General features: G+C 39.1%; 2 protein-coding genes across 2 annotated transcripts in view; one reads left to right on the plus strand and one right to left on the minus strand.

Annotated features, from left to right (window-relative positions):
- Positions 1–203: 203 nt before the first annotated feature.
- Positions 204–1201, minus strand: LOC149067778 (uncharacterized). Its single transcript, XM_089252366.1, has 2 exons — positions 1009–1201; positions 204–958 (listed from the first exon to the last, which is right to left on the minus strand). Exons 1-2 carry the CDS (start codon positions 1199–1201, stop codon positions 204–206), a joined length of 948 nt encoding a protein of 315 aa, XP_089108492.1.
- Positions 1202–11639: 10438 nt separating this feature from the next.
- Positions 11640–23763, plus strand: part of LOC149067779 (serine/threonine-protein kinase tousled-like 2) — a 71399-nt gene continuing 59275 nt past the window's right edge. Inside the window, exons 1-2 of the mRNA XM_089252025.1 lie at positions 11640–12307; positions 20723–20807. Of these exons, the coding sequence (XP_089108151.1) occupies positions 20739–20807 (69 nt within the window). The 5' untranslated portion in view covers positions 11640–12307; positions 20723–20738. The remainder of the gene's footprint in view (positions 12308–20722; positions 20808–23763) is intronic.

Consider the following 23763-nt stretch of genomic DNA (forward strand, 5'->3'; position numbering starts at 1 on the left):
GACCCCGCCCCCCCGAGAGTTTCTATCCTTTCGAAAAGCATTGTAATCGGGTGGCAAAATTTCGGAATTAGAGATTGTATTATTTAGCCATGACTCTGTTACACCAAGAAAATGGGGATTATGGATGAGTAAGAATGATTCTAGAAAATCAGTTTTATTTTTCAGGCTGCGAGTGTTAATAGTTCCCAACTGGAAGGTATTTTTTAATTTGGAGGTTGTGTAGACGGAAGGGTTGGTCGGGGGGAGTAGGCTAAAGGGGGTACCGAGGAAATATGGGAGGAGAGGGAGGGCATAGAAAGGTTCGAAGCAGCATGAGCGGGGAAGATGGGGCGGATATCATTAATATCGGGATCCCAGGCGTATTTGGTATTATTTATGAGTGCAAAATTGTGGATAAGTTTTACTTTAGTGCCTTCGTCACGGTATTTTTTACTGGCTCTCCAAATTTGACCACGAAGCTTGCGTGTATCGAGAGAGAAATCTTCTGAGATAGATATGTTGCTGTTTTTAAGTTTCGAGGCATTTTTTAGAATCTCACTTTTGATTTTAAATTTGTTGAATTTTATTATGGTAAGTCTGGATCCGTGGGTCTTTTTGGAACCTAATCTGTGACAGCGGTCTATCTCACTAGGTGAAATATTTATGTCAAGGTGATCAGAACAGCATTGGATGATTTTGGATTCGAGGGTGGAGGAGGACTCGAAGTCAGATTCTTCAGGAATGTTTCGGAAAATCAAGTTATCCTGTCGAGAACGATCCTCAAGATCGATGACTTTATTGGTAAGGGAGGATTGGAGTTCAGAGAGATTAGAGGAGAGGTCATAGACTTGGCTTTGGAGTTCCTCTACTGGGGAAAGTTTCTCCTCAACTGCACTAAGACGGTGGGATAGATCACTTAGCTGATGACTGAATGAGTCCTGTTTTTGGGTGAGGAGGGTAAGTTTGTCAAGAATGGCTACTTGGGTGAGTTATCCGAAAGAGTCGAAGATTCAGACGAAGGATTTGAACTATTTTGAGAGCGTGTTGGGGAGTGGCTGACCCTAGGCCCAGGGTTGGATTCGATATCTCCCGCCAGAAGAAGTAAGCTAGCCAAGTGGGTAAAAAGGACAAGAGGGAAAAAGGGAAGAGGTTTTGAATGAAACAATTTCGAATGGTGGTAACAAGGACCGGAGCGAAAAGGGTTTCTCTTTAAAGCACACATATATTTTAAATAAAAAATTGATGGTTGAGCAAAAAATAGAAACACACAGTACATAATAATTTTAAACGTCGGATGCAGGATCGACACAAAGAATATTAAATTTATAAAGATTAAATAAGTTGGTATGAAAATGTGAAGCGAACTAACCTGTAAAAATAGACTTGAATATAACATTTTTTTTGACGAAATGTCGATCCTGCATCGTGAAAGTCCATGGGTAGCGACACTTAAATACAAGCGGTGAAACGCCCACTTCGACAGCGAAATCCAGGTGGCAGCAGTAGTTGCGAGACGAGACCACTCTCGGGGAGGGGTGGTTTGGCGGCTACGTTCTATGAGAGAAACAAATTGGAAATAGACGGTTTACTTAGATTTTGTGAACAGAATTATTTACGTATGAATAAGACGCCATTGCATTATTTCTTTTGTTACAGACGAATCGCGTTAAGACAAATATTTCGTACTAAGCGAATTTCGTACTTAACCGGAAAACAGTGATTTGGCAATGTCCAACGCTGTGAGTGTAAAAAATATTTAATTCACATTAAGCGATAGTTCGGCTTTATTATCAATGAATATCATAGCCCTTTTCCCCCAAGGGTGGAGGGTGACAGGGCTGCAGGGACCCCCCAGACGATTCTAATCTTTTTTTTCACATTGCAAATTCACCATGTAGGGGCCCGTGAACAATCTGGCTGAGGCCCCGCTGCAGGATAGGCGGGGGCCATGATGGATACCCCCAAAGAAATAAAAAAAAAGAAGCGTCTAAACCCCATCCCCGGATTTTAGAAGAAAACGAATGAAAAGAAGAGACAAAAGAGAACTAAACGTTGTAAATGGCGTTGTAAACAGCTCTTCAGGTCACTTCAGTGATCTGGAACTGTGCTTCGAACCACTTAATTCAAGTGAGAATGTGCCGCTGACTGTACTTCAGTGATCTGGAGGAGCGCCCAGGTCACTTAAGTGATCTTTAAATTTTCCCCGGGTCACTTGAGTGATCTGGGAATATGCTACGAGCCACTTAAATGATTTGGAACAGCGCCCCAAATCACTTAAGTGATCTGGTTATGTGTCGTTCAGTTAATTTTTTACAAAATTAGGTTTTAGGTCGCGCGCGCTACATATGATGACTCCGAACACCACATCTGGCCCACGGGCCATAGGTTGATGTTCAAAACCCAGGGGTCTTCAACCTTTAAAACATCGCGAGCCAAATTAGAAGAACTTCCCACGAAGGTGGAGATAGGCTTGAAAGTTTGGGCACCTGTCCCAGTATCTCCGCTCAGAGCCCGTGGGCCTATATACTCACGCAGAGGTATTTAGAATTCTAGTTGAAATGATTCTATAATTACTCCCTTCTCAACATATCTCGAAATTACTTCTTTCAATAATTATGCGATTAATAATTCTTATTAGTTATGAAATAATTTATTTCACTAATTTTGAAATCAATTGTTTCAAAATTCCTGAAATCATTTCTTTTGATAATTCTGAAATTATTATTCTTATTAAATTTTTTTATTAATTACGAAATGGTTTTAATAATTACCATTAATTATAAGAACCATTTTTTTCCATCAGTTCCTGAATTATTTCCTTGAAAAATGCAGTTTCATTTAAGGTTTTCTCTTCAGCATTTCTATACTAATTACGTAATTATTTACGGCTCTTTTGGATGCCCACTTTTCTGTCCTTAAATATATGATACCAGGGGCCCCCCCAAAAACTGTTTGGTCCATGCCCCCCCCAAGATGTTGAGACAGCCCGGTAGTGTCTTTCCTTTCTTTCAAACCGAGCACAACTCCGGTCTATCGTCATTGACAATTTACTACCTAGTGAGTTATGCCGGAAGTGTAAGCGTGTGTTCCCAACAGCCTGAGTGAGCATATGGTGTTGTGTATGCCCCACCGTCGCCATAGTGGTGGTCGGCTGAAGTTGGTTTCCTGTGGTTCCCAACTTCGAGGCGCAAATGGGAGCCGATCTCCCCATTAAAAGTCTCGCCACAGAGAGCAACAGGCCTACAACGATTAATTATTCAATCATTACACTTCACTCATAGTTAGAAAAACTGGTGGCAGATGGCAGCACTACACATAACAAGCATTACACAGAAACAAACTTCACGTCAGGTTTCACCACACGTACACACACATTCCCGCATGTACCAATTCGTTAGAGGTTCCGCAGAGGAATATGGACGAGGTACATGTGTGGTTTAGTAGTAGTAGTAGTGGTGTTGTGTATGGCTTTCAGTGCTGCCATCTATATTTCAGAATTGAAATGTATAATGATTGAATATTCGTGCCTGTTGCTCTCTGTGACGAGCCTTTTCAACGGGTAGATCCATGGCCCCCCCCATCCTGGAGTAGGGCCCTAGGCTGGGATCTTTTGCGGGCCCTCGGACCAGACTTTCACGGGCCCTCTTATGATGTATTTACAGCGGAAAAAACAAAAAAATAATGAAAATCGTCCCGGGCCCCAGGGCTGGAGCCTTGCCAGCCCACCCCTTGTGGGGGCCATGGGTAGATCGACTCGCATTCTCGCCTCGAAGTTAAAACCACAGAAAACCAACCTCAGCCGGCCACCACTGTGGCGAAGGTGGGGGGTTCGAATCCTGGACGTCGCGATGCGAGTCTGTCGCTATGAACCAAATAGCTGCATTAAGCGGCTTTGTTATGAACAATCGACCACCGCAAGGGCGGGCCCTGTAGTGTATCAAATTCACAGCGATATTCTTGGTAAAGGGGAGGGGTTCCCTTCAACGTATGGCCCGCCGCCATATTTGGTTCTCGAAGCTTTTTGTCGTGGCCCGCCGATCATTTCCAGGAAAATGGTTGAAAATATTGAAAACGATTAATCATAGCATAAAATGGAAGAAATAATTCCGGAACGACTCGAAGAAAACAATTAATGGAAGAAATAAAATAATAATTACATAATTAGTGAAAGAAATGATTTGGGGCCGTTCAAGTATTACGTCGTCATCGATGGGGGGAGGGGTTTGAATAATGCTTACGTCATGAACCACCCTTTATGAAAATATGAAATATTCTCGATGGCATCTTACTCGGTGCTCCAAAAACGAAAAATAAATATAGATAGTTTGTGGGCGCTTGAAGTCACATCCCCTCCTATTGATAAGTGCCCCACAGAGCCACTTTAGTGATCTCTAAATATTTCGCGGATCCAAGTAATCTGGAAATGTGTCCGGGCCGCTAAAGTGCCACGATATCACTCAAGCGAATCGGAATTATATGCCGCGGATCACTTAAATAATCTGAGAATGTGCCGCGGGTAACTTGAGTGATGTAGAACCGCACTGGGGGGGGGGGCACTTATGTGCTCCAAAACTACGTCACATGTCACTCTGTGTTCCGGGTCAGTTAAGTGATCTGAAAATGTGCCACGGGCCGCTTAAATGTTCTGGAACTGTACCACGGGCAGCTTAAATGTTCTGGAATTGTACCACGGGCCACTTAAATGTTCTGGAATTGTACCACGGGACACTTAAGCGATCTGTAAATGTGCCGCTTAGTTCATTTTTACAAAATCAGGTTTGAAGAAGGCAGGCCGCATCAGATAACCCCAGGGCTCATATTTGGTCCACGGGCCAAGGGCCTTTCTGCGATTTATCATTATATGGCTTAGAGAGTGGGTCGCAATGAATTTATTAAAGATAAATTTTGAGCTCATAGCCTTCAAATAACATTGAAATAAACAGAAACTGATTATAATAACATGTAAAAGTATTTTCGAACGAAATTTCAATTAACATTTAATATATTTTGCATTAAAAAAAATGAATTTTTGATCGTGGAAGAGGGGCACGAATCCCCCTATGCCACCCCTCCCCCAAGTGTGTGTATCTGATCCCACCAATATGCGTTACGATTCAGAGGGACAGAGCTGATGACGAAATTTTGCTGGGAAGGGGGTCAATAATGGCTAAAAATGTGCTTACGTAATACTTGAACGGCTTCTTTCCCGATATATTGAGAATAAAGAATTTATATTCATTATATTCATATTTATACCCGATATATATATAGAATTTAACCACTTTACGATCAAGGACGTAATATTGCGTCCGAACGCCTGTGGAAGAAACTCAAACAAGCGTTCTCTGTTTTCTTTCCCCTCTCCTCATGATCGCCAGGTTTTGTTTTAACCCTATATGAAATTGTTCTTTTTACCTTCTTTTTATTTCTATACAATTATTAGTGACTTCCCCTCTCCCCCCCCCCCGCATATGATGCATCATTCTACTATATACATATAAGAGCAAAAAAAAAACGAGTTGGGTGAGGGTGAAATGAGAAGTCTACTTCGTATATACAGGGTGATTATAAAAAACTATCCCGACATATGGGCCCCTAACTATCATACCATTCACAGAAACTGAATGAAATTTTGGCATAAGGTATTTTGAGGTATGCGCTCAAGAATGATATGGAAAACAACAGTGTCACTCTAACAGTTACGGTTACAGTGAGAAAATTTCGAAAATATCAAATGGCAACAACAAGTTTTTTTGTATTGGAATGTGATCTCCATTGTGAAAAACCCTAAATAGCGTTCGAACGGCAACTGTAGCATGAAAATCACCGGCGGTAGATAGGCTAAAAGTGAGGACAACCAATAAGGACAGAGAAGCAGCATAAAATAAAGCATTTTATTGTGTTTCCACATGACCTTGTGGAGGACTAATCAGGCTGGGATCGAAGAAACGGTGTGACGAATGAAACGAACATTAATGCTCTGGTGCACGGCAAAGTCCTTTTTCCTTGCCTAGCTCCGGGCATTTTCGTGCTACAGGTGCCATTCCAACGCTATTTAGGGTTTTTCACAATGGAGATCGCATTCCAATACAAAAAACTTGGTGTTGCCATTTGATATTTTCGAAATTTTCTCACTGTAACCGTAACTGTTAGAAATGACACTGTTGTTTTCCATATCATTCTTGAGCGCATACCTCAAAATACCTTATGCCAAAATTTCATTCAGTTTCTGTGAATGGTATGATAGTTAGGGGCCCATATGTCGGGATAGTTTTTTTATAATCACCCCGTATATATACCTACTCTCTCTTACCTCTATTCTCTCTCTCTCTGTTATCTGTACTTATCTGTAATGCTGTTTTCCTTTTTGATTTGTGTTTTTCCTTTTCCTTCAACTTCTTCCCCTTTCTCTAACGTGCAGTTAGGTTAGGATAATGTTACCATATTTATCGCCCGTTCGTCAAATAGAGACTAATCGAATTTCTCGACAATACCTTGTAAGCGAAGGGTTTTAATTTTGCAATTACCGAAATAAATAATTGAAGTGATTTCAGATTAAAATTAATCTCACAATTAATTAATTTAATCAGAAAATTAATTAATTGATTAATCAAGTTTCTTCAGAATCAGTGAAAAAATTATTTCAGATCTAATCAAAATTGAAAATCAATAAAAGAAATAATTTCAGAATAAATGAAAGTCTTCAATTATTTCTGTTCCTGATGTTTAACTCGAGGACCCATTGGTCCCCCTTCTATTAAGATGTCACTAAATTACGTTAGTTGGGGGCCCGCGGGCCTCATGGGAAGTTTCAATTGGGCTCGCCGTGTCTGAAAGGTTGAGGACCCCTGCTCTTGAATCTACTACTAAACCATACATGCACCTCATCCACATTCCTTTACGAAATTTCTAAAGAATTGATGCATGTTGGAATGTTGGTGTACGTATTGTGAACGTAACGTGAAGTTTGTTTCTATGTAATGCTTTTTATAGTGCTGCCACCTGCCATAAATTTTTTAACTATATGAGTGAAGTGTGATGATTGGTTAATTGTATTCTTGTAGGTTTGTTGCTCTCTGTGGCTAGACTCTTTAACAAGGGAGATCGGCCAACAATATCTATAGCAGAGGGCCTCCACGCGAAGCTCGTGACGTCACTTTCTTTCTTTCAAGCCAAGCATAACTCAGGTCTATCGCCATCTATGTGCAACTTACTACCTAGTGAGTTGCGCCGGAAGCGAAAGTGTGTGTACCTAACAGTCTGAGTTGTGTCGGATCTTTCAGTGCTGCAATCTATATTTCAGAAGTGAAATGAGTGAAGTGTAATGATTGAATTGCATTTGTACCGTTTGTAGGCCTGTTGCTCTCTTTGTCGAGACTTTTTGACAGGGAGATCAGCTCGCATTCCGCGAGAAAGTTGAGAACTACAGGAAACCAACTTCAGTCGACCACTACTGTGGTGGTGGTGGGGTTCGAACCTTAGAGGAGAAATAATATTCCCAGCATAGTGTTGTATACATCATGTTTATTCCTATTTATATGCACCATATTTATTTGCAGCAACGTGTTTATACATCATGTTTATTTGCATCATATATAGTCAAAACTATTGAATAAACAATTCGATATTCGTTTGACTTCTTAAAAATTTGAATTGAATTTAGTTGAATTTTTTGAGCCAAAAAACTGGTACACCTGCCTAATATCGTGTAGGGCCCCCGCGAGCCCGCAGAAGTACCGCAACACGACGTGGCATGGACTCGACTAATGTCTGAAGTAGTGCTGGAGGTAATTGACACCATGAATCCTGCAGGGCTGTCCATAAATCCGTAGGAGTAAGAGGGGGTGGAGATCTCTTCTGAACAGCACGTTGCAAGGCATCCCAGATATGTTCAATAATGTTCATGTCTGGGGATTTTAGTGGCCAGCGGAAGTGTCTAAAGTCAGAAGAGTGTTCCTGGAGCCACTTTGTAGCAATTCTGGACGCGTGGGGTGTCGCATTGTCCTGCTGAAATTGTCCAAGTCCGTCGGAATGAACAATGGACATGAATGGGTGCAGGTGATCAGATAGGATGCTTACGTACCTGTCAGAGTCGTATCTAGACGTATCAGGGGTTCCATATCACGCCAACTGCACGCGCCCCATACCATCACAGAGCCTCCACCAGCTTGAACAGTCCCCTGTTGACATGTAGGGTCCATGGATTCATGAGGTTGTCTCCGTACACGTCCATCAGCTCGAAGCAATTGGAATCGAAACCAGGCAACAATTGGAATCGTCAGACCAGGCAACGTGTTTCCAGTCCTCAACAGTCCAATGTCGGTGTTGTCGGGCGAGGCGTAAAGCTTTGTGTCGTGCAGTCATCAAGGGTACACGAGTGGGCCTTCGGCTCCGAAAGCCCATATCGATCGATGATGTTTCGGTGAATGGTTCGCACGCTGACGCTTGTTGATGGCCCAGCATTGAAATCTGCAGCAATTTGCGGAAGGGTTGCACGTCTGTCACGTTTAATGATTCTCGTCAGTCGTCCCGTTCTTACACGATCTTTTTCCGGCCGCAGCGATGTCGTAGATTTAATTTTTTACCGGATTCCCGATATTCACGGTACATTCGTGAAATGGTCGTACGTGAAAATGCAAATTTCATCGCTACCTCGGAGATGCTATGTCCCATCTCTCGTGCACCGACTATAACACCACGTTCAAACTCACTTAAATCTCGATAACCTGCCATTGTAGCAGCAGTAACCGATCTAACAACTATGCCAGACACTTGTTGTGTTATATAGTCGTTGCCGACCGCAGCGCCGTACTCTGATTGGTTCCATATCTCTTTATTTGCATACGCATGCCTGTACCAGTTTTTTTGGCTCTTCGGTTTATATATATTTGTGAAATAAAAGTTGGTGCCACACACAATATCATCTAATAAAGTGTTCTTCACTGTGTGCTAGCTTTATTATATCACTCTCGAGTTAAAAAAATAATTTCAGGACAAAAACATCATTTTTATCGTAAATTAAGATAAGATTTTAACTCCTGAAAAATTATTTTAAAAAACAGTAAACTCAAAAAAAAATTATTTCATCAATTTGTTCTAGAATTCTTTCATTAAATCCAAAATATTCTTTCCATTAATTCCGAAATTATTTTTTCATTAATTCCGAAATTATTTTTTCATTAATTCTAGAATTAATCGTCTTTCATGGTTTTCATCCATTTTCTGAAGATACTCGGCGTACCACGACGAGAAGCTCCGCGGGCAAAACGTCTGACATAAAGTGTGCGATTGCGAAGTCGCCAAATTACGAAGCGCGTAAGATAACCGCCAAACATGATAGCTTTGCTGATATAAGTCACACTGAGCACCCGGTTGGAAGAGCGCGTGTGAATGGGCTTTCGCCCTCTACTTATATTTCTTCTCAATGGTTCGAACCCCGGACCTCGCGATGCGAATCCGTCACTATGACCACTTGACCACCACAGCGGCCGTGACGTCACTGAAGAAGATCATCTCAAGGACAAAGATGGCACATGAGTTGACCTTCCGTATCCTAGTGGTTATACATCAGCCATTGGATATAGCAGGTCGACGCATGCGTCCTCTTTACCCTTTTTTGCAGTATATGACTCCGTGGCAGCACTACACACAAAGGCGCGTATACACCAGCGCGCGGATCATGCAATGAAAGCATTCGCAATTGGTTGTTTAGTAATTTGTACGGTGTTGTGAACGATTCTTGAGAATCGGTTTTTCAACGAACACAAAACATGGAAAGAAATTAACACAAAAAAGGGAGTTTGTCTACCCACGGGTGGATTAGAACCGCTGCAGGTGGTCGTGCGTTGCAAGATCGGCGCGCTAGTGTATACGTGCCTTAACAAACATATTACATAGAAACAAACTTCACGGAAGGTTCACTAAACGTACACGCACACATATTCCAACATGTACTAATTCATTAGAAGCTCCGAAGAGGAATTCGGACGAGGTGCATGTCTGGTTTAGATAGTAATAGTATATGACTTCCGGAGGCCTTTTGCTACAGATGGTGCTGGGTCGGCTCGTATTCACACGTTGAATTTGAGAACCACAGAAAACCAACACTTCAGCCGACCACCACTGTAGTGACGGAGGGGTTCAAACCCGTTTCCTCACGCTTCGAGCCCGTCACTCATGACACCACAGCCACTGCTCTTGAATCTGAAAAAACATCTCGCGACTCCAAATCCCGCAAACAAAATATATATATATACATGCTATTGGGCCGAAAATAAAGTTATTTTTTGTATTTAAACGTTTTTCAATATAATTTTTTTCCAGACATTTTCTAAAAATGTTCCGCTTGCCCACGGAAAAAAAAAAAATCTCCAAGGGCCACGCGTGGCCTGCGGGCATGAAGATCGCCCTCCCCCCTCTCTAGTGTAAACGAAACAAAATTGAAATAGACGGTTTAACCGTATTTCGTAAACAGAAATACAGTCGAATCCCGTTATAACGAACGCCAAGAGGCAACACCTTCTAGCTATAGATGGCGTTACAAGAGGCCGGAGGAATCACTTCGCTATAACGAAACTTAGTTTTTCAGGAATTCCAGGTTTTACCCAGGATTGTTCCTATGTAACCTTATTTGGGGGATTAAAAAAAAGTGTTCGTTATACAGTAAAACCTCGTTAATTCGTCACCTTGATAAGTCGTCACTCCGATTAAGTCGTCATTTTTCTTTAGACCCTTCCAGCTCTCATATACCACAATGTTATTAAACCCTTGTTTACTCGTCGCTAATTTCGGCTGCTTATACAGCTTTAGACTATAAGGGGCCGTTCAAGTATTACGTAAGCAAATTTTTAGCCATTTTTGACCACCCTCCCCCACCTTGTCAACAAAAGTCAGCAAATGCTGACCCCCTCTCTCCCCCCCCCCCTTGTCAGCAAAATTTCGTCACCAGCTCTGCCCCTCTGAATCCTAACTCATATTTTCATTAAGGCGACTGGATAGGGGCCTTATTCTAGTGGCTATAATTTTCATAAAGGGTGGTTGATGACGTAAGCATTATCCAAACCTCCCTCCTCCCCTTTGTCAGCAAATCGCAAACCCCCTCCCCCCCATCGATGATGACGTAATACTTGAACGGCCCCTAACAGTTACTCTGTCAGTCTATATTAAAAATTACTAGTATAAATCAAAGTGTACAGTACATTTTAATACAACAATTGAAGTTGTTAACTCTCCTAAAAAAAAGTAAAAAATTGCTATATGGTTTATTCTGCCGCGATCTATAAATTTTATGAATATTATTTTGATTCATACTTTAATAAATTTCATATTACTTTAAATTTACACGATTTTCACAACATTGCACATTGAAACTGACGGCACTCCGCTTAAGCCGTCATAATTTTTGGTTTTACTGTATATATAAAACGAGATTTTCGCTGTAACAGTATTCGTTAAAACGGGATTCGACTGTATAGTGGAAAAAACAATAAAAAAAATGAAATTTTCTATATTTTTCAATGGAAACGTATTAAACGGATGCGTTTTAACCGGGTTTTTAATATCTTTTTTTTAATATTATTATTTATTAAAGAGGGGGAGAGAAAAAAAAGAGAAATTGAAGTAAACGTCGGTGCTCACAGCTTCGGCCGCTCCGTGACGTCACAGTGCTGAAGAAAATTGACAACCATTCTATTTACTTTTTTTTTTTAAATAATAATAATATTATAGGAGAAAAAAAAAAATTATTATAAATGTGATTTTTTTTTTCTTTTCGAAAAATTGTTTTTTCCCCATAACGAGTATTTAAGGGGGATTTGTTGCTGTAAAAGGGGAAAAGAAAAACAACAACAGCAATGATATTTAACAATTAACAATCCTTAAAATTCGAGTTAAAGAGAGAGAGAAAAAAGATGAGCCAGTCATCGACACTCTCCCATCACCATCAAAATAAAGCACTGGATGAGAAAATTTTTCCATCATCACTCCTCCAGTGTTATTTTTCCCACTGATGCGATGGACGCATCATCATCGAGACTGTGAGGATTGTTACGATAATATAACAATTGTTAATTAACAATTAATATATTTCCACCTCCTTTTTAGAGAAGAATAATTATCATATAAGTCTAGGACGTACAAATAAATGATAAGTGTGTGTGTGATGTGTATCAGTGGATGAAAAAAACAATTGTATACCTCGTCCGCCGAGATTGTTATTTAGCATCAGTTACTCGAGCAACAATCGTTTGTTATTGTTAATAATTATTGTTGCAAAATGGGGACTCATATAGATTAGTATGGAGAGAACAGGTTTTATCCACTTTTGATGGTAAGATAATTGAAATCTCCTATATTTATTTTAGGTTTTTTTTTTTTCTTTTTGAATCACAATTTGGGAGTTGATAATTATTACCTTGGTTGTTGAAATTATTGTTGAGATAACAATTCAATGTTTATTGTAATTATCTCACCGAGGGAAATGTTTCTTTTTCCAGCTTGGTTCGATGGGGATTATGAATTACACTTTTCATTTGATATTGACTGGTTGGGGGGGGGGGATGAAATACAATAATTATTAGTGTTGAAGAACCCAGCGCTTATCTCTGTGTGATAAATTTCATAGCGGGGGTTCGCTGTACTTGAGCTTTTTCATCTTTAAGTTTTAGTTTTCGTTCCTTTACCCGCAGGTTTGGGTTGACGAATGTCTGAGTTGGTAGTGTGGTGTAGTACTGTACACTGAAAAGGAAACTTCCGTAGTTACTTCGATTATGGGTGCTGTAGATGGCAATAATTTCACCGAGAACCCTCCGATGAATCATGAATATACTATGTAATGCTTCCTTTCAACCAAATACACCATTAAATCCTGTGTATATATATATATATATATACAATGCTTTCTTTTTTTCAAACCAAGTCAGATTGAGTTGTGCTGGATGTGTGAGAGAGTGTGTATCTACCTACCTACCTAACAGTATGAGTGTGTTTAATGTCTGATTTTCTCAGTGCTGCCATCTATACTTCAAACTGCCACAGTGGCGGTCAGCTAAAGTTTGTTTTCAGTGTTTTCCAACTTTGAAACGTGAATGTGAGCCGATCTACGTATTAAAAGGTCTCGCCACTGAGAGCAACAGGCCTACAGCGGCACAAATCTTCAATCGTTACACTTCACTCATGGTTCAAAAAGTAGATGGTAGCACTATAGCAAGCATTACACAGAAACAAACTTGATTGTCAGGTTTATAACACGGACATGCACATTCCAATATGTGCATGTCCGTGTTATAAAAATCACCTCATTCCAATATGAATGAGGTGCATGTGTGGTGTAGTCAGGGCCGTAACTGTGGGGGGGGGGGGGAAGAAAGCAGGTGCCTTAGGTACCAGATTAGAATAGGCACCAACTTCACCCTTTAACTCCTTATTCTACATGCAAAGTGTTGCAGAAATTCCGGCTTGCTCCAGGTGACAAAGTATCTGGGTGTAGTATTATACTTCAAATTGTAAATGAAGTGTAATGATAGAATATTCCTGCCTTTGTTGACCTGATGGGGACCACAGGAAAGCGAACTTCCGCTGACCATCACTGTGGTGCCGGCAGAGGTTTGAACCCATGTCCTCGCATATAGCGAGTCTGTCACTATGACCACAGCAGCCTGCATATACACTGGACACCTAGTAGAAACCTTATTTCTCGTTCTATGTTTTTCTCATGTCGATGCCTCTTGGTTGAAATGCTAAAGGCTTGTTTACATCTTTGTGTGCATTGTTGTTTAGTGATTCACTTGAACTTCTAGTTAGTGTGTACTGGAGGTCACGAGATAATTTATTGCAAAACAAGCGATGTGCACTTAGACTTAAAGCCTGTTTACACATGGCAAGTGATTTAGTAGTTAATTAAATTTTAAGTTGTCAATGTATGCAGGAGCTATGGGCCGTTTACACACCATTAAGTTGTCAAGTGATTTAGTTGTTTAGTAAATAAAACAGATTGTGTTTTTTAGTTATTTTTGGTTAAGCAGACCTAGATACATGCACCAGGGGGCATCACTTCTTGTAAAAATTATCCAATGAGCATTTACTAAATCTCTTAACATGTGTAAACAGGCCTATACTGGAAGTTTGAGAGCAACTGGCTGCGGTCAGTGCATCAAAAGGACTCAAATGATGCTGCAGGAACCTTGTACTGGGGGGGGGGGGGGGAATGCTGGAGACGCAGTCACAATTGTTGGGGAGGGAAAGAGAAAAAAAGTAAGTCTAATGTGTTTGTTTATTCCTGTAAGGAACCTGAATACTTGCTGTTCAGATACACATCAACTCTCCGCACACCACCGTTCACCTATGAGTATAAGATGCATATTACGAAGTAGAGATGAAAGAATTCGGGAAGAAAAATCCTCTTCTGGGACACGAACCACCTACTTCTCACTGGCTGAGTCGAGTGCTGTTCCATTAAGCTACAAAGGACTGACTTTTTCTAACTTTTAGAGTTACCGGACGTCCTCCTTTTTTTTAATGTCATTTCATGCATCCTTCTATGTTTAAGAAAATTTGCCTTTTTGTCCTTTTCAGGTTTCCTTTGGATTTTTTTTTTTCAATTTAAAGCGCATATCTCTTCATTGCGTTTTTCCGTGCTCAATCGCAGGCCAAATTCCAGAGTACAAGAACCCAAGTTACCTCCAAGCAGGGCAAATGCTATTTCTAACAGACATGGTCGAACTTGCTCCAGTATAATATGAAAGATGGCAGTCTGAAAATTAGATCTGGAAGGAGAAAACTGCAACATCCATTTTGAGAAACCATTCCTTGCTTCTTACAAATATCTAATGCTGTGCACTGAAGAGTGAGTTGCTGCCTCTTCCATTCAGAAATAAAGGATACGAGCAAATCATCTTTGGCGAAAAAGCAACTTTCCCGACAGATAAACATACATACTAAGGATAGACATTACCAAGGCTTTGGATGCTTTCAGAAATGCCAATAAATGTAACAAACGACCAGGTTCTTTGCTAAAAAAACATTCTTGCCGTGCTCCTGGCAAAGCAGTAAAACCGACCAAGTAGTGGGAACAATACATTTTTAGTGGAGAGAGATGGATTGTTGTTTGATTTTGCAAATCATGGCTCCCACATTGGAAACACTAACGAGACTGGGACTCACAGAAAATTTCATTTTTTCATCATAAATTTATTACAGAAATTCCAGGAAAAATTTCCGCTCGGGTGGCCCACTTAAGATCCCAGCCTAGGATCGAGATCAAGAGTGTATAGAAAGGGGGCATCGGAGATAAGAATGTATATACATATAACGCTATTGAATTTATGAAATTCTTTTCTCTGCGGCTCTCCTAGGGTTACCAGATTCGAAAACTGGGAAGGGAGATGCCTGGTAACCATTTTTCCCAACTTGCGAAACAAATGGCACAACTATACTATCAAAGAAAAAAAAATTGTTCACCACAGTACTTGTTCCATACCGAAACACTAAGAACCACTAAAATCAGCAGAATAAGAACAAATACTGATTCGTCTGCTTTCGCCTATAATGAACTAACTATAATAACTGGCACTGTCCGGTTTTTCTTTAATTACTGGAAGGATTGAAAATGTGACAACCCATTATAAAGGAATAAATTGTTATACATATACACCACGGTAAACCAAAACATAACATTCTAAACGTCATTGTTGAAATATAAACCATGGTTGCCAGACTGGTTTTTTTTACCTAATTCTGACAAACGTTTAAAGTACACATCATTCAGTCTGGGCCCTCTTTAAAAATTGCAGTCCTATATACAGAATATGCATGCACACTCAGACAGAAAATCAATTTTATATGTATAGATTGTTCTCATGGTCTAGTCAGTTTATCGTTTTGCTGTCTTTTTCCGGAGCATGGGCAACGTTTTCTTTGGCCAAGAACCTTGTCTTTTGTTACATTTATAGGCATTTTTCTGAAGGGGGTTTCTATTTCTTTCAGGAACATAGCTTTTTTGCCAGAGGCAGTTAACCGTAGGAATCAGCATTTAGTGTTGCTTGCATCCTATTTTCCTTATTTTTGAATTTAAGCGGTACCTCCCGTCCCCCCCCCTCCATCCCCACTTTAGTAAACAGCATTAGCTGTTGGTGAGCAAACAATGGTATTCTCAAAATAGATGCTGCGGTTATCTTCTTCCAGATTTGGTTTCCAAACTCCCGTTTTTCATATTGTCCTGGAGCAAGCTGGGCTGTGGTCAGAATAGCATCTGCGCTGCTTGGAGTCAACTTGGGTTCTTGTATTTTGGGAATTTCCATGGCGATTGATCAAAGCATGTAAAGATGTATAAGAAAAAAAAAGCATGTTAACACTCATATTAATTCCCTGGAAAAATAATCCCAGAGCTTTAAAAAGGAGGACAAAAGAGTGACTTTTCCTAAATGGGGGGAAGCTTGAAATTGCATCAAAAAAGGAGGACATCCAGTAAGCCCAAACTTATCTAATGAAAACACTTTGGCGGTGACCACTGATGAAACTTTGTTGAGCAACCCTTCATCCTTGGGTGGGGTTATTCACAGAAGGAAAAAAAAAACTGCATTTATTGGTGCACAGTAAAAATTCATAACCACATCTAATGGGTGTTCGTTGAGGGGGGGGGGTTTACTGTATAATTGATGTTATTCTTGAGTTAAACTAATTTGCTACTTTATTACAGGGCTGACAAATCCCAGGTGTTAGGTCGTCATGGTGACTAAGATATTAGTAGAATAGTGTTTTGATTCATACCTTTATGAAACAGAAACCTGTCTGAAACAGAATATTATTTCAGTTTTGTTTCGTGCAGGTTTCGCTGTACTTTCAAGTGAATTTTTCTTGATTTTCACTTATGCACCTATCTCGCTTATGTGTCTTTTTTTCCCCCGTGGCCTTGCAACCAATGCGTATATAAATGCGAGATTACCGTATTAAATATCTTCACCTGGAAAATTTTACTTGCTAATAAATATTTAGAAATATTTATAAAATTCTACATGTGTTTTTAGGAACGGAAGTTTTTTTCCCCTCTCTCGATTGTTTCTATATTCCTTTTTCTAACATGCAAACAAGGAAACCAGTTTTTTTTTTAAAGAATTATTGCGATACTTCAAATGAAGATAATTTAAATTTGTTGTAAAAAAAACTTGTACATGAAGGGATTAAAAAGTAATTAAACAACAATTTTAGCATATTAGCTTAAGCTTTTTTGGAAAATTTTGAAAAAATGAAAAATTTCACCAAAATGGATTGACAACAGAATAATATGGGAAAAAATAAATCTGTTCTATAAAATGTGGGTAAAACGGTCAACCTATTTTCCGCAGAAAATCGTGAATTTTATAAAATGAACTGAGATTGGTCATGAAGATCACCAAATGATTCACATAAAAAACATTTTTTTTTGTTCGTACCTGCAAATCTAGGCACAAAACAAATTTTTTACCCGAAGAAAACGGTCCAAAATAATGCTTCATTTGACTTTGTGAGGGCATAGTCACCCTCTTTCTGGTTGGTAAATATGCTGCTGTAAATTCCAAGTATTTTTTGTTGCTCTCACCTTGCAATTTAGTAACTACACAAAGAAAATTTTAGGCGCCAATAGCAATTTTTTAGTCGCCATGGTGACCTGGGATTTGTCAGCCCTGATAAGATGCATAGGTAACAAAGTATATGGTATGTTACTGATGAATCGTTGATCCTAGAGGCACACTACTTTGAGTTAGAAAAAGTATCTAAATAGCTTGTAGCACTCATATGCGTTATATATGTTGCAAGGGGTTGTATAGTTATTAAAGTAAAAAAAAAGAAACAACTTTTATACAGCCCTAATTATGCCTAAAAACCCCAATTAGGAAAAATGTTGCTCTGGCTCTCCTGATGGGAAAAAAATCACATTTTGAAGTGCAATATTTGCCGAGACATTAGAATTCAAAAAATAAAATAAAGTTGAGAAAAAACAGTGTTAAATGCGGGTAAAACGGTTTACCCTTACAACGGTTCATTAGTAAAATACCATACGCCTTGTTACCTATTCACCCTATATATAGATAGATAGAGAACAACCCCCTAACATATAATCAGCTACTAGGATCAGGAAGTGATTTCTTGTAACATGGTAACATATAAAAATATAGCATAAAATATAACAATATAATATAATAGCAATATACAAATATAAACATATTTGTATAAAACCATAAATGTGCGCCTCTGGTTACATGTTAAAACAAGTGCCGCGTTATAAGCGAACTTCAATTTTTTTCTCTGTCAGATTATAAATTGTTAAAAATTCTGCTTTATCTGCTTTGCAATCGTCATTTAGATAGTTTTCTTTTAATTTTAGTTAATGAATAGGACCGTAGTCGTGAAATTGGTTTTTGGGCTCACAGGTGCTTATTCCATTAGATGTTCTCTTTCATAGAAGTTTTGTGTTATCAAAATGATTCATCAGATTGACCGAACAATTAAAATGTTCAATTATTGTATCATGGCTCATGAGTGCATGGACTCATTAAAATTTTTTCAACCAATGGGAAAGTTTTTTTGAACACGATTTGTTTTGCCATTCAAAAGTGATGTTGAACTGCAAGTGACTCCTGGTCTCCAATGAGAAATGATAATTTATACTGTTGCCCAGGACAAGTGTTTATTTTGGCATGTCCTATTACTTTGAATGGAAAAAGAGTAAACTCTGTGGCCTTCTTGGTCCAGCACCCCCTGCTCTTCCCTATTTGAAGCTCCTGCCTTAAAGCCTTTTAGAAATGGAACACCCAAGGACAGCTCTCTGGCCATGTGGCTCCACTTGGTGCCAAATATGAGTTGAAAGGACAAAAAAAATGTTGACTACACAACCAACTTTGCGACTCTATTAGATGTGTTATCTAACTCAACGATGTAATTTTCCCACTTTTTATGAATGAGAAAATCCTACTCCACTAGTTCTTCCATTATCTGTCCCTCTGTAGTAAAATACATGTCCACCGGCAAGAGTTCGGTTTTCTTTTCTTCTTAGATGCCTAAGATGTCAGTTTATTCTTTCCAGTTCTTCTTCCAACTCCTGCAAACAATTTTCTGAAGAAAGAGATCATCCGTTATACATGGCCAAGGCCATCATTTTACGGCAGCCTGATCCAACATAGAGATTCTTAGCACCCTCTGTCTTTGCATCTTATTAGCCGCTGTCATAACCAGGGACACTCAGACTGCTAAGGACTTAGAGCCTTAGTTTAGAGATAGGGGTTCATGTTTCTTTTTTTAGAGTGTTTTTTACCGTAATCCTCCACGTGCTGGCCCGTGCGGGTTGTAGGAAACTGCATTTGTTCACAATGTGTTAAACATATCTACTTACTGGCTGCACCGTGAGAATGTGCTGATTGGACCTTAAGCCTCTACCTCCTAGTCGATTCCTTCAAGTCCTCAGAATGAAGCAATTGAAGGGTCTCAGTTTAACAAGTAAAGATTGTTCAACAGGCCTATATATAATAGTCTGATATTTATATTTACATAGAATTCTTGCAGGGGTTGTAAACGATCCATTAGGCACGAGCTCATCTCAAAGAATATATTTATGCCTGGGGTCAAAAACAATCCATTGGACATAAATGAGTTAATAGGAAACAATTGTCATTCAGTCCAGTAAGTTCTTGTTATTTTTTCACTAGGGAAGCAAGCAGTAGTATCAAATTGAATATTAGTTTCAGGTGACACTTTTCCGAATGTTGGTAGACATTCTTATATAAACTCTGAAAATTTTGTGTTTTCTCGCTTTAGTTGAAAATCACACTGAGATTTTAGGTGCCAAAATAAGTTTTTTGGTCGCCATGGGGACCTGGCATGTGGGATTTGTTAACCCTTGAATTAAATTAATGAGTGGATTGATTAATTAAGAATTTAAGATTATACAGTTAAACATTTTAATCAAGTTCTCACTCTTATTTTGAACAAATTCTATAGTCCCTGCATTCCATTCCCAGCTGGAAGATTGAACATTGCATTGTTATTTATGTTTGCATGAAGCGAAATCTGAATATTGAAATAGAAAGAAAATATTCTTACCCTACTTGTATTAAAGCAGGGGGGCATTCAGAAATTTCCTTTTTTATCTAGTTTATTTGAGATTTTGGCACTTGGGGTGTTTTCACTGATTTGCTTGAGAATTTTTATTGACCATTTTCCTTTTCTAATGCACAGTCTAGCAGCGTCTTTGGGAAGTGACCAGTGTCTGAAGAGTAAGGTCACTTCACATTTCCTGAGTTCCTGAAACACAGTTTGTTGGAAAACTGGGGTTCTTAATGAGTAAAATTATGCTGTGGGCTTTCGCCAATTGAATTTTTTAGTCTTTCCCAAAAATTTTGGATAATCAACCTATAGGGCACCGGAAGCATCAGTGGTCTGAAGTCTGTACAATGTGAAATGGCTAGCCATTTTGCAGAGATGCTAGACTTCGGGCTCGGACTGTAGCATATATACAACTGTTAGTGGATAGAGCTTGTTCCTATGCATAGCCAAAAATCTCATCTCACGTGACTGTTTTAACAAGAATCGTCCAAAATGTTTTTATTGGAAATGTGTACTAATGAAGGGCAAATTGAAGATATCATATGTTGAGCTGGGGACGATAACAATTCCTGTTTGTTTTCTAGCTTTAAGAACAATTTTTGAAGTGCTATAACTCATTATTTTATATATACTGTAAGCTGTTTTTGATTTGGGTACATGTCTTTTCCAGGTGGTTCAATTGAAACATGGACAATATACACAGTTTGGATCCCAGGAAACAAGAATTACTAGAAGCTAGATTTCTGGGTAACAGAGTGAGTATTGAATCTATGTCCCACTTTACTGTGAACGTGAACTGAATCCTATGTTATGTTGATTGATGACATGTGTCACATCTCTTCCTACACTCCCCAAAGCAGAATGTTTTGCAATGTTCTGCAACGAGCCCTCAGCTAACTGAAAATGTTCTGCGGTAAAAATTTGCATATACGTAATAGCACTGGTTGTTCTGTGACGTACGTCGCACATTTTGGCACATTATGCTTTGGGCCCTACACTAAGTGTTCATTGAATTGTGACCACCTCTCAAAACTGCAATTAATGCTATTCCTTAGCGGAGAGGTTCATCGGTTTGTTCTATGTTGCCATCTGGAAGCTAATTTTGTTACGATCTGCTGCTGAGTTAGGAGGCTGTCCATTGCGCAGTCCCGTTCAGCCCAAAGAACACAGTGTTCTTAGGAAAGAAACTGTCTGTCCGCTGTAGTTCAATGGCATAACTTGCGCCCGGAAAGCGAAAGGTTGTTGGTTTGATTCTCCACAAGGAATGTGACTTGTCTTTCCAATTACCTTCGCTCGGTATCCAGTCATCTGCACTTCGTATACATGTTATTGATGTGTAGTAAAGTTCGTCATTAAAAGAAGTGTGGAAGATCTTTGGATAAATATAGACTTGAACTTAATCCCTAGATACAGTGCAGAAAGAAAATTGCTCTATTTCTAGATTTTGTTCATGGGGGAGAAAACACAGAAAAATATGGGGAGTTGAACTTGCCACTTAGCTAAAGTGCACTAAGTATTTCAGTGCATTGCAATGTGGCACTAGGGTTCTCCTGATGAAAAAAAAAGGTGATTTTTTTTTTTGTATAAAGCCTTGAACTCTATGCTCTAATTGTTGATTCAAAATAATAATAGATGTTGTACCAACATAAATATCGTTGGACTTCAGACTTTTTCTTTTTTCGTATTAAAATTTTGTTAATTTGCTCGTTATTTTACCAAAACTCATTAAATCTGTGAAAGAATGAAAATGTGCAAATTATTAAGCAACATCATGCAAGTCAGAAACACGTCATAACAAATGAATCCATCAGTTGCGCAGGAAACAATCTTGCCAGTAGGATGTTTTTTGTTTAGTTGTTGCTGGGTGGCCTTTTGGTTGTCCATCGAGTGAATCCAAAAACCTGTATCATATACGTGATAATACTTGATTAAATTTGAGTGATTAGGAGAAAAAACCAGGTGGGTGATATGAAAATAAGCATCCTTAATAATCAACACGATTTGTTTCAATTAATAAGCAGTCAGTTAATTTTAATCAAAAAAAATTTTTTTTAAATAAAAAAAACCAATTTGTTTCATACCCTGATATAACGACTATTTTAATGAACATTTCCAAATGGTTTCTATTCTGCCCTACAGGAGGCATTATCAGAAAAAACCCATGTATTTGAGTTACTGAGGCATCAGCCATTTTGTGACGGAAAATTTAAATTTTTCTTCAACAAAGTTCCAAATGAAATCAAGCAGCACAGATATATTCAGCAAACTACATCCAAAGCGATGGAGACATCAATAACTCAAATATATGAGTAGACCTGTTGTAGAGGACTTCAACCTTTTTCTGGTAGTGAGCACTGCCTGTGCCAATCATCAAGAGAAGAGCACCTTTACGGCCCGTTTGATGTGGAAATGCATGAAATCAGGATGTGTGTAATTTTAGTTTTTTAATGCAATTTGTCATCATCAACAACAGCAACCATTTTCAATCCACTGCTGGATGAAGGTCTCTTCTAAATTTTTCCATTTTGCTCTGCCTGATGCTTTAGTCATCCAGTTGACTTCAGCCATGTTTCTGATCTCGTCGATCCATCTTGCGTGGGGATGCCTTCTTGGACATTTAACACCATAGGGGTACCAATCTAGAATACTTGTAGTCCATCTGTTGTCTGGTCTTCTTGCAATGTGTCCAGCCCATTTCCATTTTTAGATGTTTAATTCTTCCCATGATATCATATACCTTTGTTCGGTTCCTTATCCAAATGATTCGTTTTCTGTCTCTCCTTGTGATGCCTAGCATACATCTTTCCATGCTCCTTTGTGTTGTGCGTGGCCTTTGTATCGTCTTGCTTGTGAGTGTCCATGTTTCAGCTCTGTAAGTCAGTGCTGGTAGCACACACTGGTTAAACACTTTTCTTTTCAGGCATAATGGCATGTGATTCTTCAGTTTTTGCCAAAAGTGCTCCATCCAATCCTGATCCTTCTCTCTGCTTAAATGTCTGGAGCTTAAAATCAGCATTTTAAGCTCCTATTATCTTCCAACTCTTACTTTACAATATCACAATTAAACTTCCTGTCATCTTCTGTAATCCGCTTTCGTATTGTCATGCAAAGTTCTGCATATTCCGCTTTTCATTTAGGGTCATTCTTCTTAATCTGAAATTCTCTCCGGTCTTTCATCAGTTTCTTTGTTTCTTCTGTTATTTTCTTCACCAGTTTGATTTCTTTTTCTCCAGCGACTTCTTTCGCTACTGCTTTTAGGGTAGTAGTTAAAGTTCTGATCATTGTGGGGGTGGGGGGGGGGTGACATTTTGTTCATCTTCAGTGGTGTTATATAGCAAATCAAATCGGTTCTTCAGCTCTAGCTGGAATTTATATTGATGTTCTTGTGAAGCTTTGCCATATCGGTACAGTTTTTGTATTTTTGATAAGTTTCGCTCTTTCCATTCTAGTGTTAAGCCTTCTAAATCTTACTAGTCAATGATCATTTCCTGTATTGAATTTGTTGAGATCACTGCAGTCTTGGATCATATGTTTCTTATTAGATAGGCCTAGGATGTAGTCGATTTCACTTTCTGTTCCAGTTGTGCTTCTCCTGGTTCACTTTCTTTGGGGTTTCTTCTTGAAAAACATTCATGATGCATAAACTGTTCGCTCTCTGCAAATTCGTCTAGTCTGTTTCCCCTGTCGTTTCGTACACTATAACCATGACGT

This window comes from Pholcus phalangioides, unplaced genomic scaffold, assembly GCF_987345545.1.
Source record: "Pholcus phalangioides strain wild (caught in Gottingen) unplaced genomic scaffold, Ppha-v1.0 ptg000028l_1, whole genome shotgun sequence".
Lineage (NCBI taxonomy): Eukaryota > Metazoa > Arthropoda > Arachnida > Araneae > Pholcidae > Pholcus > Pholcus phalangioides.

Coding starts and splice junctions, on each gene's coding strand:
- LOC149067778 (XM_089252366.1), bottom strand. CDS start 1,201: ATGTGTGCTTTAAAGAGAAACCCTTTTCGCTCCGGTCCTTGTTACCAC. Junction 959..1,008: donor CCCAACACGCTCTCAAAATA/GTTCAAATCCTT, acceptor AACTCACCCAAG/TAGCCATTCTTGACAAACTT.